Source organism: Cataglyphis hispanica, chromosome 17, assembly GCF_021464435.1.
Source record: "Cataglyphis hispanica isolate Lineage 1 chromosome 17, ULB_Chis1_1.0, whole genome shotgun sequence".
Classification (NCBI taxonomy): Eukaryota; Metazoa; Arthropoda; class Insecta; order Hymenoptera; family Formicidae; genus Cataglyphis; species Cataglyphis hispanica.
The window spans coordinates 3,506,744-3,522,746 of record NC_065970.1 but is presented as its reverse complement, the minus strand read 5'-3'; the positions used below and the strand labels follow the sequence as shown (position 1 = coordinate 3,522,746).

Genomic DNA, 16,003 nt, shown 5'->3' with positions numbered 1-16,003 from the left:
GTTTAATTTTTTTTTTTTAGAAATTTTGATATATTAAAAAAGAAAATGATATATTGTTTATAGGAGATATATTTCATGATTAATTTATTTAATAGTAGTATAACATATTCGTATTTTGTAGAAAATCTAATTTTTGACATTTATTTTCATTGTCTTAGATAAGACACAATTATAAATCGTCATTCGAATAAAATCACTAAAAACGGTATCTAATGTTCAAAATGACGTCACTGATCACACACACACACACAATAATGGCGGACGATGCACATATGTCGCACACGGTTAATATACATGGAATACATAATCAAATAATGTAGAGCTGAACGCGATTCTTCGCATCGACCGATCCTATTTCGCTTGCGAAGAGCGGAAATATGAGATACGAGATTTCAGTATTTATACTATGTCGTATTGAATCGCCTCGTCGTAGAACGGATTCTTCCAATTTACGCTCTTGCTGTCACCAATCTCGAGCCGTGTCCACGTAAACATCGTGTCTGCTCGATCGCTACGGAAAAATTCTGATTCCACACGTTATCGCGCTTATCACACTAACCGCAGTTTCCGATACACGCCAGGATGTTCAAGAAATTCAAGGACAAATTAGCGGAGGAGATGAAGCAGTCGCCCGCTAGATTACAGGCGAGCGTACAACAATTAGCACAGGTTTAATTTGACATTTCTCGAGACAGTTTATATACGATTACAAGTGACTATCATTGATTTGATGTTGTTCTTTTTTTATTATTGTTACGTTTATAGGCTGTGGTATCGCCAGCACTATCCAACAGCTCCATTCAAGAAGTGTCAGCGTCAAGTGACAATTTCAGTTTGACAGAAGATGGAGATGGTAAGCATATTTTTGTTGGCGTGTGAATCATTTAATATTTGACAAGATGCTCAAAATTTGGAGATTTGGTATGTTTGAAATATATATGGTGAGTTACCAGAAACAGAATATTTAAATAATTTTCTCTCAACTTTGAAGATACAAAATATTTCAGAGGGATATATTATAAGTGTTCTGTTCTCTTGACAATGTATTCTGCATGCATTTTGAAGATTTAAATTAACATGATATTTTACTTGCAGAAACACCAAAGAACACTCCAGCAAAACACAGTTTCCAAAATGTTGACCTAATGTCCCCATCTTCGAATCGCGTGGAGTTCTCAAGAAGATCTTCAGTGAGCAGTGTCACTAGTGATGCATCCTCATTGTTTCCAATGTATGAAAGTCCTTCGAATTTATATCACTTACAGGTTTGTCTTGTTTAAATATCTTGTTTAAATATCAGCAAATGATTTGTAATTCTTTGTTGAAACTAAAAGTTTTAATTTTACAGTCAGATATGGATCAATCTGCCAGCGAAGTGGATGATAATATTAGTCCACATCTTGATAAAGTTACAAAGGATCAATTATATTCCGCTTATCGAAAGGTACAAGCAAAATATCAAAAATATCGCGGTAGATATACTGATCTAGCCACGCATTATCGCGAGTTGGACAGAGTAAAAAGCAGGCTGGAATCTGTATTAGTTGAAACACAAGACAAAGTTCTAAGAAGAATAACTGATTTAAAAGAACAATGTCAATTAGAGCAACAAGCGAAAGCGCATTTGGAAGAGGCACTGAGAAATGATATAGAAGAAAAGGATCACATTATAAATACGTTAAATACAAAAGTAAAATTATTACAAGCAAGCGGACCAACTTTAGATAATTCAGTATCGGAAGAAGGAAAGGAAAATTCTAAAAACAACCTAATTGATCTGACCAATGAGCCGTCTAATGAGGATGAGAATAACGCTTTGTTAGCAGAAAATACTCTGTTAAAGGATAAGTTAAAAAAATTGGAAAATCTTGTTTTGAAATATAAGGAATCTTTGAAGCGTAATAAGGAAAAGTTTACTGAAGTGATGAAGGAGAAGAACACTTTGGAGAACGATTATGCGGCGCTAAAAAATTCCACTGCCGAGCAAATAAGTACTATAAAAGTTGAATTGACTACGGCGCATACCGAGATCGAGAAACTAACGGAACAAGTGAATATTTTGCACAAACGCGAGGAGGAATCGGCGATTTCATTAGCCGAGAATAAACTTTCGGTTCACAGGGAACTCGAAGAGAAGGAGGAACAAATAAAACAGCTACAAATCGATCTGAAACATACTATCGAAGATAGAGAGAACTTAAATGAAGCAATAGTGAAATATAAAACTGAATTGAGTAAATTGAAAGCTTTACATGTTACAAATATAGCTGCAGATAAGGATACGACGGCACATGATGCTAAGGAAAAAATCGAAGCAGTGAGATCTATGCAACAGGCGCCTATAAGACGCGAAGAAGTCGATCATGACGAAGAGACGCGATCGGAAAAGGATAAGAATACATTGGAGGAATTAACGCTTCGTTTAAAGGAAAAGGAAATAGAACTTCAAGAATTGCAGCGTAAATTAGATGAACTGAAAAAACAAAATGTCGAGTATAAACACGATAAGGAAGCGCTGCAGGCCCAGTTGACAGTATATAAAGAAACATATTCGGAACTAAAGGATGAATACAATGCGCAAAAAATTATCATGGAAGAGAAACAGAAAGACGCCGATTCGACAATCGAGAAACTTCAGGCCACGGTACAAAGCGTTGACAAGGAATTGGAAAACATGAGGAATGCATTGATCGATAGAGATCATGTTTGCGAGAATTACAATAAGAAGATACAACAATACACAGCCATGCTCGAAAAGACTAAACATAAACTGACAGAACAAGAGGCACAGGTAAAATCTCTTAAAGAAAAATTGGAGGACAGGACGGAACTCTCCGAGATGCAAAAAGAATTGGAGAATAAGAAGATAGAATTAAATGAAGTACGCAATGAGCTCGAATGTTGCAAATCCACAATCGACGATCTTAAAAATAAAGTCCAAACGGACAATTCGGCTTTAAGTTTATTGAAAAAAGAAAGAAGCGATTTGATAAATCGTCTTGTTTATTATAATGATTGTATGCAGCGTTTAAAGCAGGACTGCGTAAATGTTAAAAGTGTTGTGAAAGAAGAATTTTTAAGTCGAAAGGCCGAAATATCGAATCTGCATGCGATACTTGCTGTGTCTTTTATAAAGCTCGAAGAAGAAAATGTGACACTCAAATCCGAAGTGAATGATTTACATTTGAAAATAAAGCAAATAGAACAACTCACATCTAAAGAGATAGAACTGCAATCTGAATTGACACAAGCTGTGAATCTCAAATCCATGTTAGAAGTAGAACTGAGACAAACCAATGAACAATTGAAAGAAATGACATTGAAGAGCGATCAGTATGATGAGCTGAAAATAATGAATAATAAATTAACAGCTGAAATTGATAATCTTACTTCTAAAATACACGATTTGGAAAAGGACTCGCATAAGTTGATGCAATCACAACAAGAAATCAAGACTTTGCATGAACAGCTGAGAGCGTTAGAAAACCTTGAGTCTGTAAATCACGCGTTATCGGTCGAGATTGATGATTTAAGAGAGAAGCACACACAAGCCAGTCATATCTTTAAAGAAGTGGACGAATTAAATGTCATGTTACGTGAGGCTACCGATGTCATTAACTCATTGAAGTCGGAAAGCAGCGATAAGGATGCGCTTCGAGAAGAATTATCCGCAACGAGATTGGAAATTGCTCGCTTGAAGGACAACCTGGCTGAGAAAGAAGATGAAATAAAGAAACGCGATGAGAGGCTAGCGAACGAAGAAGAGCGTATCGCGCTTTTACAATCTACGTGCGATGCTCATGCACAGAAAATCGAGGAATCTATGAGGGATTATCTAAGTTTGAAGGCGGAATATCAAGAAGCGAACGAGAATCACGCGAAAGAAATTGCCGAATTAATGGAAAATAATAAAGAGCTACAAGAAACGATTAATGTCAAGCTTGTACAATTAAAAAAGATGAAAATGATCAAAGAACGACAAAATAAAACGATCGAAGACACGAACGCCGAACTTGACAAACTTAAGACCACGCACGCAGAATTATCCAATGTGCTGGAAACTTCTGAGAAACAAATAGAAATGCTGAAACAGGAAAATGCTCAGCTCGCAAGGATTACTTTGGAGAATAAAGATTTGAAGGATAAACATAACGATCTTTTAAATCGCAATCAAAAACTTTGCGAAAATGAGGAGGTTTTGAAGCAAAAAATCGGAGAATACGAAAGAAGTATTGAAGATTTACAGAAAGCAGTTAAAATTTCTATGGAATTCTGTGAAAAATATAAATTTCAATTAGATAGTCAGAACGAAGAAATGGAACGAATTGAAATTAAATTAAATTCATTAAGCGAAAGATTAGCGATGAGTGAGAGAAAATTGCAAAAAGTTGGAAAGATACTTGATGAACGGAACAACGAGTTGCATGATAAGGCCTCTAAATTAAATGCAGCTGTAACAAATGGTAATATTTTAAAAGCAGAGAAAGAACAACTTCTTGAAGAGGTAAAATTACTGCGAGATGAAGTTGCAAGAATTAAAGACGTAGAAGATAAGAACATGAAGCTGAAATCGGAACTTAATGATTTTATCAAAAAGAATTCGGACACAGAGATGATACGTTCAGAATATAATAAATTGATTGCCGAGCAAGCGGCCTTAAAAGATAGAATAATCGAATTAGAAGATTTAAACTCTCATAACGTAGAGTTAAAAACAAATTTGAATAATTTACAATCTAGCTTAAAGGATCTACGCATAGAAAACAACAGATTACAATCAGAATTGGACAGTTTACAATCCGGGAAGAATTCGTCGACGGAATTAGACGCCTTAAAAAATTTATTGACGGAGAAAGATGCGGAGATAAGACTATTAGAGGACAAAAATTCCAACATGTTGCAAGAGATTGGAAACTTAAGGCAGTTTTCGCTGGAAATCGACGAGAGAAGAAAGGAAGTTAATACGCTGAGAAATGTGATCGCATCGTTGGAAGAAAAAGTTGTTAGTCTACAGTCGGAAATTAATTCTGTCACTCGGACGAATGATGCATTGCGGGAAGAATTAGAAGTCGTTCGTAATGATACAAAGTGCCAGCTTGATAACGATAAATTGCGTGAAGAAAATAAGAGATTGGAGGCGCAGCTCGATGAAGCATTGATAACATTCCAAGCGAAAGAAACGCAGATGACACTAGTAAGTAATGAACTGAAAGCGCAAAGTAATCAATTGAAAGAAGAGTTGAAGACCAACGAGGAAGAACAAGGTATGAGGCTGAAGCAACTGGTCAAAGAATTCCAAGCTCAATTACACGATAAAGAAGAAGAGCTCCAAGCCGCGTTGGAGAAACGTTTTGGTAAGATGTGTTTTATTTTTCAAAAAATATATGTGTGTATATATAAATGTGTTATATAATGATATAACTTTGAAATATCTCAATGGATAATGCATAATGATCAATATTTAATCTTTGTAGATCGCCAACAGAATTATGAGTCGAATCTTGTGCAACAATATAAAGAACAACTGAAAGACTGTCAAATAGAATTGACAGAGAAGTCCGAGCAACTCGAGAGTCTTGTTCTGGAGCAGAAAGATGCAGTGGCGGAAAAGGGAAAGGATATCGATCGCTTAGTGGAAACAATCGCACAGCTTAAGAAGGAACACAGCAACGAAATAAAAGAATTGGAAAAAAAGTGGAAAGCCATAGTGCAACAGAAGATAGACAATCTGCAAGGTAAACATGAGGAGGAATTAAATGAATTGACCAAGGAGTGGCAGAACGAAAGAAAGGTGAGTTCACATAATCAGATTAAAGTATAATTTGATTTGGCGCATTTGTTGTTAGATCTGAATGTACATATATTTTTAATGAAATTATTCGTTCATGCATGTTTTAGTTTTGTTATATATTCTTTTAAATTTAATTTTTTAATTTGCGGTTATATACGTATTCGCATTATTTTCAGCTTGATATGCAAACCGAAGCAGTTTCTGAGGTAAAGCTTATTTTGTTTTGCTTCTTTTTCTTTAACGTCTAGAGCTATTACAGCTTTCTCCTATAGCGTAATTGATGTAAATTAAAATTAAACTAAAACTTTGTACAGGAATTAGAGAGCACATCGCGCGTGGCCATGGCCGCGATACAAACGAGCACCGGTTCGATTCATACGCTGCAACAGACCTTGACATCTCAGAGACGAGAGATCGCAGAGCTTAGGAAGTTAGTGAAACTCCGACATGACACGTTGGACGATTCTACAGAAATTGAGTACCTTAGAAATATTCTATTCGAATACATGATGGGGAGGGAGACCATGGTACTTGCCAGAGTGATTGCCGCTGTTGTCAAGTTCGATCAAGAACAAACCACGAAAATACTTAAAAAGGAGGAGGATAAACTGACTCTGGTAAGCACTGTAATATATAAAATAATCTTGTATATATAGTGTAATATAGTGTGATCGATACATCTAAGCTACGGATCTTCTTTTTCAGTTTGGCTCGCTTGGTCTTTCATAGTCCGAAATGTACTTTTATGTATAGAGGTTCACAAATGTTCCATAGACAATTGATGCAATTTCTATATTTCTATAGGCCACTACTAACATGGACATCTTCAGTCTGATATATAAGGAAGAAAGCAAGAGAATTGTACAAAATAGTTAAAATATAGAACTCTTATAAATTTTTTTATAAATATTAATTTAACAGAATGTTATATATACACGCGATAAGGCTTATATAATATTATACAAATACAGATGATTTATAAAATGTGTCATCCTGATTCTTATTGTGTAAAGTATAATTATATATAGACACACATGTTGGGAGTATGTACTTTTATGATAAATATTTTATACATTAAGGACTTTAGAGCGCAGTATGTATTGTAAGTAAAATTAAAATATTTTAAAGAATAATGTGTATATATAATGTATAATTGATAATATATATTCATATAATGAATACTGTGTTCCAGATAGTAACAGTTTATTATCATCAACAATCTGCATTGACATCTATGACATGTAAGAAATATACATATGTACATGTATGTAATCATGTGCATTTATACTTTTCGATGCGTTCACATTCACAAGGATATATGCGACATCATTTTATTTCATACGAGCACGAAGCGATTGAATCACAATTAATTAAACGAAAAGGTATGTTTTTCAAATATCATAAAAAAAATGTATTGTTGAGTACAAGTGCACCAAATATCAATAAAATTTTGATCGTTTATTCGGATAGATTAAATGTCATGTAAAAAGAACGCTTTTTCTAGTTATAGGTGCAAGAATAGATTTATTTCACGTCTTACAATCCAAATTTTGCAGACGAGAATCGAAAAAGTCTTTACTATAAGAAATTGGCACATGTTTCTGCCTCAAGAAAGTCTGTTCATTTCCATAAGCAGTATATATACGTTTTCCTTCCTCCCCTAAGAGAGATCTTATAGCTCTGTTTCTAATTAACGTTTTCTGATAAAATTCTTGTCCTCCTTTAATATAATCGGCTCCTAAATTACACAAAGCTTCATCGTTCTCCCTGTCGAGATGGTAACTTCGATAATCTTTGATACCAAACCATGATATTGCACCGCATACGGTGAAACTCGAATAAAGCGTACGACACAGTATCACATTCTGGTCGCGTAATTTGAATCTGTATGTTATAGCGTTGTAAAGTGTCCACAATATTGCTATAATTAGAGCCAGTACATACGAATTGAAATATGGTTCCTCCGCTTGAATTCGCAGAATCTCACGCGCTATCGCGAATTTTTGCGCATTCTCTGAGAGCATCGATGCATTCAGGAAGTTTCGCGCGTCTTGTCGCGTCCAGTCTATCGGCTCCTCCTTGATCTGCAAGTTCTCGCGGAGTTGCTCTGCCGTATTAGTAAAATTAGCAGGAATTCCCAGTATCGCTCCGTATTTGTTATTGAGTGTCCCAGCATGAAATAAATCGAAACCAAACACACTGAAGGGCTTTATAACATTCTTAATGTCATCGGATAGTTTTAAATCGTCCATTATTTTCTGAATCCTTTGTTGAATTTTAAAACCTAACGGCACTTCTTTGCTAAATCTGTACATATGGAAAAAATAAACATTAAATTACAGACTTGGAGTGAATACGAATCTCAATAACTCCTGCTACTTACTGATATCTGGCTACCATGAATCTGTATTTACTTAAAAAGACAGTATGTGGCATGAGAACTGTGTAATATCCGACAGCAGTTGCAGTTATGCCCAAGATCAAGTTTCTATATTTGAATGAAAATATATTCATTCTGCTACAATGCTCTGAAAATGAAATTATATATAGCTTATTTCTGAATCTGATACTTGTTAGTATGATTTAATAGTAAAAAAATATATATATATGTAGACGTTTATCTTTTGCTGTCTTTCTCTATTTTTTACAAGTGTCACAAGTCAATTTTGGAAAATTATCTTAAAAGTCTGCTGTTATTTATTGTACCTTTTGTATCTTATCTAAATCAGCTATGCTTCAAAATTTGACTTGGTTATCAAAATCAATAGCTCGTGTAATACTTACGTTGATAAATATTTCGTGTAAAAATTAATAACAATGTATTTTAAAAATATTTTTCCCTTTTGTAGGTACATATAATACTCGATGAATTATTGTATATAGCACTATAACATGCCGCGATAGCACCTAACTTAGTCTCACCCTTTATCCTAATCTAACCCTAATCGAACGCTAACATATGGATACGTTCAAAAATTTTATCTGTAGGATGGAGTAGCATTTAATTGACCAATCAAAACAAAAGGAGCAAAAATTTCTTTGTCCTGATTGGTCAATCAAACGATACTTTATCAGCGGATAGAATTTTTGAACACATAAATTGATTTGTTTTGGAGCAACGTCAGTCACAGTATTTAAACACGGAGATGGATGCGAATCGAGAGGATATTTTCGTCCGGATAGAACGCGCGTTTCCAGTGCTTAATGGAAAGCTGTTGCATGTAATATATATTATATATCACGAATATTACAAATTTACTTTTTTCTAACTGAATTATAACTTATGATATTGGCGTGCGATAACTGACAGAAACTGTCATCTCGACACGCGAGTATATGTTATATGCTTTCTTGAGGCATTTACTTAAAAATAAAAATTTGTGATATACTTATTTTTAATTCGAATATTTTGATTATTTTCAGAAATAATTATATTATTGTCTCTTTCACAGACTAAGGAAGAATGCATGGAGGAGGAGTTCGCGAATCTTGCGGAAGATGTGCGAGTTTTGAAGCTGTCACAATTCGTTGAGGATATTGTTATTCATCATATAGAACAATATATTCGTTGGTATGTAGCACCAGCGTTCTGGGAAAAGTTTGAGAATATAGAGGACGGCCAACGAGGCTTCGAATTGTTCAAGTCAGCCGTGGATGGTCTGTACATTAGTCTCACAGAGTTTCTACCTGTTCTAAGAAAGTTGGAATATTTAAGACAGAACAAGGATATGACGATGAATCCATCAAGCGCCGAAAATGATATAGAGGCACGATTCAAACTCATCGTGAGAGCGACGTTGTTGAGTCAATTACCTCTGTGTCACGAATGTATTATAGAACACTTCTATAAAATTGCTTTTAATGTATTCTGCAATTCGGACAACTCATCGCAAGGTGAACGTTTACCTTAATTTGTTCACAATATTTCCAAAACATATGAGATTTTACAGAAATATATATTTTTAAAGCAGATACATCGATTAATGAGATTCAATGCATTGGATGTGCTCAGGAAATCGAGAACTGTCAGTGCCAAATAATAGTTTACATGTTTCACGAGACAAACAGAAAATTAATTGAACTGAAATTATTGGAGAGACTTGTAGGAAATGTACTCACATCATTAATACATATTCGTATTGAGAATCATGTGATTCAAACATGCGACAAAACGTTTGACGTGTCACAATTGATTCCATTAGAAGAGGTATGTGAATTTTTTCCATTAATCTTATTATATAGTCTATAATAATATTTATACAATTATAATAACTATATATATTAATGTTGTATTTGATTTTTTACAGTGGCTCGAAACTGTCGTCATGAGTTGGCTGATAAGAATTTATTCCGGTGGCTCTTCGAAAACGGTAACACTTAGTGATGAGATTCGTAATGCCATAAATAAATTTAAACAGAAATTATCTCATTTTTTATATGAAACATACACCAGGATAAGAATCAATCATCTTTTTAATATAATAATAGGTATATACGCCACTTACATATACATGCATACAAAAATATATATTTGCATATATATATATATATATATATATATGCTATATTTTTTTTTAGAATATCCCGAGTCACAACCCGCGGTAGATGATCTTCGAATTTGTCTTGAGAGGACCGATCAACGGAAAGTCCTGGTTAAGAATCTGCAGGAAGCGATTAAAACGAGGCTTTTGCATCCCGGCGTGAACACTCCGGATATAGTGACGGCTTATATCGCCGCGATCAAAGCGCTCAAGCATCTCGATCCGACGGGAGTTCTTCTGGAAGCTGTTACGGAACCTATCAAGTGAGATCTCTACATTTTTTCGCAGAAGATTCTTACATATAGAATTCTTGCATATCGATTTGTCAAATATGTTTATCTTTGCAGGAGTTATTTGAGGAGCAGAGAGGATACCGTACGTTCTGTCGTTAACAGTCTGCTCGATGATTCGCCGAGCGAGTTGGCCGACGAATTGGTAAAAGGCGAGTGTCTGCAGCTAGACGATGGTTCGGCGGACGACGAGACTGAAGACTGGGAAAAGTGGATGCCGGATCCAGTCGACGCTGATCCTGGTAAATCGCGAAATTTTATTATTGATGTTTTAACACAGCCTGCATTGTACAGGCTGGCTTTATGTATATTTCAGTTTTAAATATATGAGATTTATTCTTTCAGCTAAATCAACGCAGCGCAAAGTGTCTGACATAATCTCTACGTTGGTGAACGTTTATGGCAGTCAGGATTTATTTGTCAACGAGTACCGGACATTGCTGGCAGACAGATTGTTGTCGCAACTCAACTACCATACTGAACGCGAGATACGTCACTTGGAATTGTTGAAGAGACGATTTGGAGAAAATCAGTTGCATTACTGCGAAGTCATGCTGAAGGACGTTTACGATTCGAAAAGGATAGACGGTAACATTCACTCCGACACTAGTTACAATCTGCAAAGAGAACTCTTTCCCACTTCCGCGCTCATATTGTCGGCACAATTCTGGCCGCCATTCAAGGAAGACTGGAAATTGAAACTACCAAATATCGTGCAGAATCAATTAAATAAGTATGTGAAGGCATTTGAGGCCTTGAAGGGAAACAGAACACTCTGCTGGAAGCCTCATTTAGGAAATGTGAGTTTGGAAATTGAATTAAAAGACAGAAAGTTGGACATAAACGTTACGCCAGTACACGCGACGATTATCTTGCACTTTCAAGATAAAAGTAAGTATATTGATCGATTTATTATTATCAGGCGTAATTACATAGTGATATTATCACTAATTAATGTTGATTTTTAGGTGAATGGGCTTTGCAAGATTTGGCGGAGGTGATGCACGCTCCAGCAACTGTTTTACGGCGCAAAATGACATTCTGGGTGTCACAAGGCCTTTTGAAGGAAACTGCCAACGATGTGTATGTCTTGCAAGAAGAGAGTACATCCAAGAATCGCTTATCGACGGACATCGTCGAGGAGGAAGAGACCGAAAGCATCATGGCCTCGGCCAGCGATCAGAGAGAGGAAGAACTACAAGTGTTTTGGTCGTATATTGTAGGGATGTTGACGAATCTAGATTCGATGCCGATAGAAAGAATTCATCAGATGTTGAAAATGTTTGCGTCTCAAGGGCCGGGCGCCGTGGAATGCGGTTTACCGGAACTGAGGCAATTTCTGGATAGGAAAGTAAGGGAACATCAACTATTGCTCTCGGGTAGTTTTTATCGATTACCAAAGTCATAAATTTCTGTTGTCTCACTATTTTATTCTTGACGTTTCAATACATGATTGAAACGGCGTTAGTATAGTTTGTAACGATAGAAAAATAATTTGTGATATTACATTAAGAGCGATATCTGGTTTCTTATCGTATAAACGGATACTTCTTTTGATGAATAAAACTTATACATAAATATTTCAATATATTTCGCATAAAATGTAAATATTTCCCTTTCTATTAGCTGATTAGCATACATGTACATGCTTTGATGAGACATTCATTTTATTTGTATATTCCTTTGAAAGTCAAAAGGAGGTTATCGAGTATTGAAAAAATATTTTTATTGCCGTTCATAATATTTATACATGTTTGCATATAAACTATTTGCACTTTTATTGCAAACCATTTAAATTTTCTTTCGTAAGTAGCATACAGTATATTATGATTCACACATAATCAGATCTTTCCGAGATTTCAGAAAACAGATTAGCTTCTCATTGTCACTTACACATTAATATTGCCACATATATATCCTGCACATATCTCAACATTAAAATAAAATATGAAACTAAAAAATTATCATATAATAAATTTCGGCAAAAAAAACTATATATAACTATAGAATAATAAATGTAAATTCGCATGCCATATAAGATCTAACAAGATTGCTTGCACATATATATTTTCTTATTTAACTTATCTGTATACATATTTATAAATATGATAACAGGGGAGTGTAAATAAATAAATTACCCCGAGATTTACTTTTGCGATGATAATAGAAATAATGAAAGGAAAAAGTTTTTAAATAATAAAAGTATATATATATATATATATATAAATTGCAATTATGTTTAACGCAAAAGTAAATTACGGTTGTATTTATTCGTATCCTCCGGATGTTCTACTGAGTCTCAATGCATATGTATAATACATTATGTATACATGTATAATAATTTATGTTGTTACGCATACATATTAAACAGCATATACATAAAGAGTATACATATCTGTTTTTGTATATAATCGATCGCGAAATGCGCAAGTAATCTGCGCTTTCTAATAAAAAGGATAATAATATTCAAAATATTTCAATTAATCAATTATTTACGTAATAATATGTCGGATATTTACTTATGTGAACATAAGTAGATTTCAGATCACTCTTAATGTGTAGCTGTATATGTGTATGTATGCTTTTTCAGCATTTATATATATATACACAAAGGACCAAGCTATTGGTATCTAAGAGGGATTCTTCGGATAAAAATTCAAAAATAACTGTCGAGAAAGAACGAGTATAACATTTGACACATGGATGACTATACATAGGATTTATAAACGCGTGCAACTCTCTGAGAAATCGTTCTTAATCGTTACATGTACAATATGGCAGACCTAAAAGTGGTGCAACTAATACACAACGATAAAATCAATATTAAGTAAATCACTCTCTCACGCAAACACTCTTGCACGTGCGGACAGAGATTACATACATATTTGTTTATTCATATGATTATAATATCTTGTAAATAATTTTGCAGCACAACTACAAATCGATACCTCGTCTGTTTTTATTCCATCGTTTTGCTCATTTGATGGTATCGATTTATGTGCACATATATATGCAAATACATTCAATGATTCTGCGATTCAAAAATCGTGCATTGTTGCAAATACTTGCAATATTTTCAAATATTTGCAATTTTATTCAACAAAAATCTTGGCAACACTCAGAAACGTCTCATAACGGACGTCTTGTTCTTTTCTCATCAACGTATTGCACAATTGACATTTTAAAATATTCTCTGCGATTAGTATTTCTCTTTAATACTTTTGGCTGAAACAATATATACATGTAGCTCTCATATATCCGTATGACGGATTTTTAAAGCCTTCTCTTCGGGATATTCGCGATTCAAGATACAGATATCTTAACAGTATCCTTCTTTTAGCTTGCAACGAAAAAGATCATTAGAAAAAAAGTTACTTTCAAGTGTTGTTTATGGTTAACTTTATCCTATCCTTCTCTCTCCCTTGATATATGTATATGAGAAAGTAAATTTTGATTGCACATTTCTAATGCTATTACGTAGACTATCGATATTAACAAAGCTTTATCTAAATTAAAAAAAAAAGTAACGCCGCTCAATTTAACCGCATTACGTTTAACATTATATAAGGCACATTTATATAAGAGAGTTGAGTACAGAATTTCGAGCTTTTTTTGTGATGCGTCACACGAGAAAAGAGGAAGACACAGAATATCGGTTGCAATTTTCTTTAACGGAGACTTCGATCCGTTGAAGAAACAGATTCACACCTTTTCTTTCTTTTACGCGCGACACCTTCTTAGCGATTATATTTCTAAAAAAACGCGCGCGTGTATTATATCTCATCGCGCTTAAGTTTTATTAATATTGTCACATTCTCGCGCTGTCACATCTCCGATAAGGAGATATGCCAGCGTAGAAATCGTAAGTACTGGGGAAAGCGCGAACATCAACATTTCATTTCGTTGTCATCGCGAGAAGAGAGAGAAAATAAAATATTTCGCGCGTTACAATATCATTTCCCTTCTTTTGAGGGGAAAAGAAAAGATAAAAATATCCGAAAATAATCGCGAACTATTGTCTTTGTAATAAAAACTAACGCTAATTACTACCGTTGCACCGAACTGCGCGTACTTGACCTGCGTCTAAAACGAGTCCGGAATAAAAGAGTCCCGCATTTATTCGCCCAAAGAATAAGAGAATGAAATACATATATAAATATATATAATATATATTATTATAATATATATTATTTAAATATATATAATATATATTATTATACATATATAAATTAATATGTAATATATATAATAATATATATATAATATATATATATATATATATATATATATATATATGTATATATATATATATGTATATATGTATATATGTATATGTTATATATGTAAATTTTTTTTATATGTATATATTTAAATATCTGTATATTATGCAAGTGCACTTTATAACGCTGATGTTTTGCAGAATGAATTATATATTATATGAATTAATAATATATCGTGCGTTCGTCGTACGACGACGAGAAATGGCTTGGAATCCAATCGACGAATTCGTCGCCGAAAGAGAAACTACATTTCTGAACATTAAGAGGATACAGGATGATGGATAAGCTTGACGAACAGGGCTGGTGACGCGGACGGACGGCGAAGGTGGTCGGCTGGTTGGTGAACCGATCGAACGCGGGATGCTGTTCCAGAGTCCAGGTGTTAGCACGGGGCGATTGGATATCCATTGTTAGCACTCCAAGCCTACAGGCCACGGGCAACCACGGGTTAACAAGAAAGAAAAGAAAAAACAGTTTGTTAGTAATCTGATTATGACTCTGACCGACGTTAACATTAAGTGTCTAGCTCGCCAGCTGAGAGAAATATAGTTAGTGGTGAAAAGCAACGCTTCCGTGTATCAACATATATATATGCATATGGTAGTTCACTAATACGTCAGTTAGAATTTTGCCTCGAATTGACTCTTCATGGGAGAGACTTTTGTCATATAAAACTTGCCATTATCATTGTTATCTGATATCGTGTATGGAATTAGAAAAATTGACGAAGCATTGCTTTGCACCGGCTACCTTGTAATATTATTATTAGTGTGAAGCATTCTCGACTTGTATATACGTCATGACAAGATAATAATCTAACGACACGCGAAAAATTGTCAGTTCGTATCGAATATCAAGCTCTAGTACTTTGTTATTTCATGAATATATATATCCATCTAATGATGACAATTAGATCCGTTTGCTTCAAATACAATACGTGACATAGTTCGTGTACCCTCCCCGCGTATAGAACAGCTACAAAGTCGTAAATCGATAGACACATCGTTATGATGATTCGCGTCAGGGTAGATGCACTAATGAACGAGGACACAATTCTTACGTTGAAGCGATCGCGTTTATTGAAATTAATTACCATTCACT

At 34.5% G+C, this 16,003-nt stretch overlaps 4 protein-coding genes across 9 annotated transcripts in view; 2 read left to right on the top strand and 2 right to left on the bottom strand.

Annotated features, from left to right (window-relative positions):
* The first annotated feature begins 108 nt into the window (after positions 1-108).
* Positions 109-6,788, top strand: LOC126855829 (golgin subfamily A member 4). 3 transcript variants are annotated; one of them, XM_050603810.1, is made up of 8 exons: positions 110-645; positions 766-853; positions 1,096-1,265; positions 1,349-5,354; positions 5,475-5,791; positions 5,968-5,997; positions 6,106-6,408; positions 6,497-6,788. In XM_050603810.1, the coding sequence occupies exons 1-8, from the start codon at positions 583-585 to the stop codon at positions 6,518-6,520; spliced, it is 5,001 nt and encodes a 1,666-aa protein (XP_050459767.1). In that variant the 5' UTR covers positions 110-582; the 3' UTR covers positions 6,521-6,788. The 3 variants fall into 3 exon arrangements, with proteins under 3 accessions (XP_050459768.1, XP_050459767.1, XP_050459766.1); XM_050603809.1 differs by having other exon boundaries at positions 110-669; XM_050603811.1 differs by lacking the exon at positions 5,968-5,997 and having other exon boundaries at positions 109-669.
* A 440-nt stretch (positions 6,789-7,228) lies between these two features.
* LOC126855854 (transmembrane protein 177) lies at positions 7,229-8,727 on the bottom strand. Its single transcript, XM_050603875.1, has 3 exons — positions 8,576-8,727; positions 8,175-8,319; positions 7,229-8,098 (listed from the first exon to the last, which is right to left on the bottom strand). The coding sequence occupies exons 2-3, from the start codon at positions 8,303-8,305 to the stop codon at positions 7,321-7,323; spliced, it is 909 nt and encodes a 302-aa protein (XP_050459832.1). The 5' UTR covers positions 8,306-8,319; positions 8,576-8,727; the 3' UTR covers positions 7,229-7,320.
* A 71-nt stretch (positions 8,728-8,798) lies between these two features.
* Positions 8,799-12,835, top strand: LOC126855839 (anaphase-promoting complex subunit 2). Of its 2 annotated transcripts, none has more exons than XM_050603845.1 (8): positions 8,799-9,012; positions 9,244-9,685; positions 9,763-9,998; positions 10,099-10,279; positions 10,370-10,595; positions 10,680-10,864; positions 10,968-11,513; positions 11,591-12,835. In XM_050603845.1, the coding sequence occupies exons 1-8, from the start codon at positions 8,938-8,940 to the stop codon at positions 12,028-12,030; spliced, it is 2,331 nt and encodes a 776-aa protein (XP_050459802.1). In that variant the 5' UTR covers positions 8,799-8,937; the 3' UTR covers positions 12,031-12,835. The 2 variants fall into 2 exon arrangements, with proteins under 2 accessions (XP_050459802.1, XP_050459801.1); XM_050603844.1 differs by having other exon boundaries at positions 9,760-9,998.
* Positions 12,332-16,003, bottom strand: part of LOC126855850 (protein held out wings) — a 35,509-nt gene continuing 31,837 nt past the window's right edge. For all 3 annotated transcript variants that reach the window (XM_050603865.1, XM_050603866.1, XM_050603867.1), the window contains exon 8: positions 12,332-15,326. The gene's annotated coding sequence lies outside the window, so the exon portion shown is untranslated. The remainder of the gene's footprint in view (positions 15,327-16,003) is intronic.

Excerpts from the sequence above, each read along its gene's own strand:
- LOC126855839 (XM_050603844.1), top strand. The coding sequence starts at position 8,938 with ATGGATGCGAATCGAGAGGATATTTTCGTCCGGATAGAACGCGCGTTT. Across the intron at positions 10,280-10,369 it reads TCTTTTTAATATAATAATAG|AATATCCCGAGTCACAACCC; the intron begins GTATATACGCCA and ends ATTTTTTTTTAG. Across the intron at positions 10,865-10,967 it reads TCCAGTCGACGCTGATCCTG|CTAAATCAACGCAGCGCAAA; the intron begins GTAAATCGCGAA and ends TTATTCTTTCAG.
- LOC126855829 (XM_050603809.1), top strand. The coding sequence starts at position 583 with ATGTTCAAGAAATTCAAGGACAAATTAGCGGAGGAGATGAAGCAGTCG. Across the intron at positions 5,998-6,105 it reads AAACCGAAGCAGTTTCTGAG|GAATTAGAGAGCACATCGCG; the intron begins GTAAAGCTTATT and ends AACTTTGTACAG. Across the intron at positions 6,409-6,496 it reads AGGAGGATAAACTGACTCTG|TTTGGCTCGCTTGGTCTTTC; the intron begins GTAAGCACTGTA and ends CTTCTTTTTCAG.
- LOC126855854 (XM_050603875.1), bottom strand. The coding sequence starts at position 8,305 with ATGAATATATTTTCATTCAAATATAGAAACTTGATCTTGGGCATAACT. Across the intron at positions 8,099-8,174 it reads TTCATGGTAGCCAGATATCA|ATTTAGCAAAGAAGTGCCGT; the intron begins GTAAGTAGCAGG and ends CCATATGTACAG.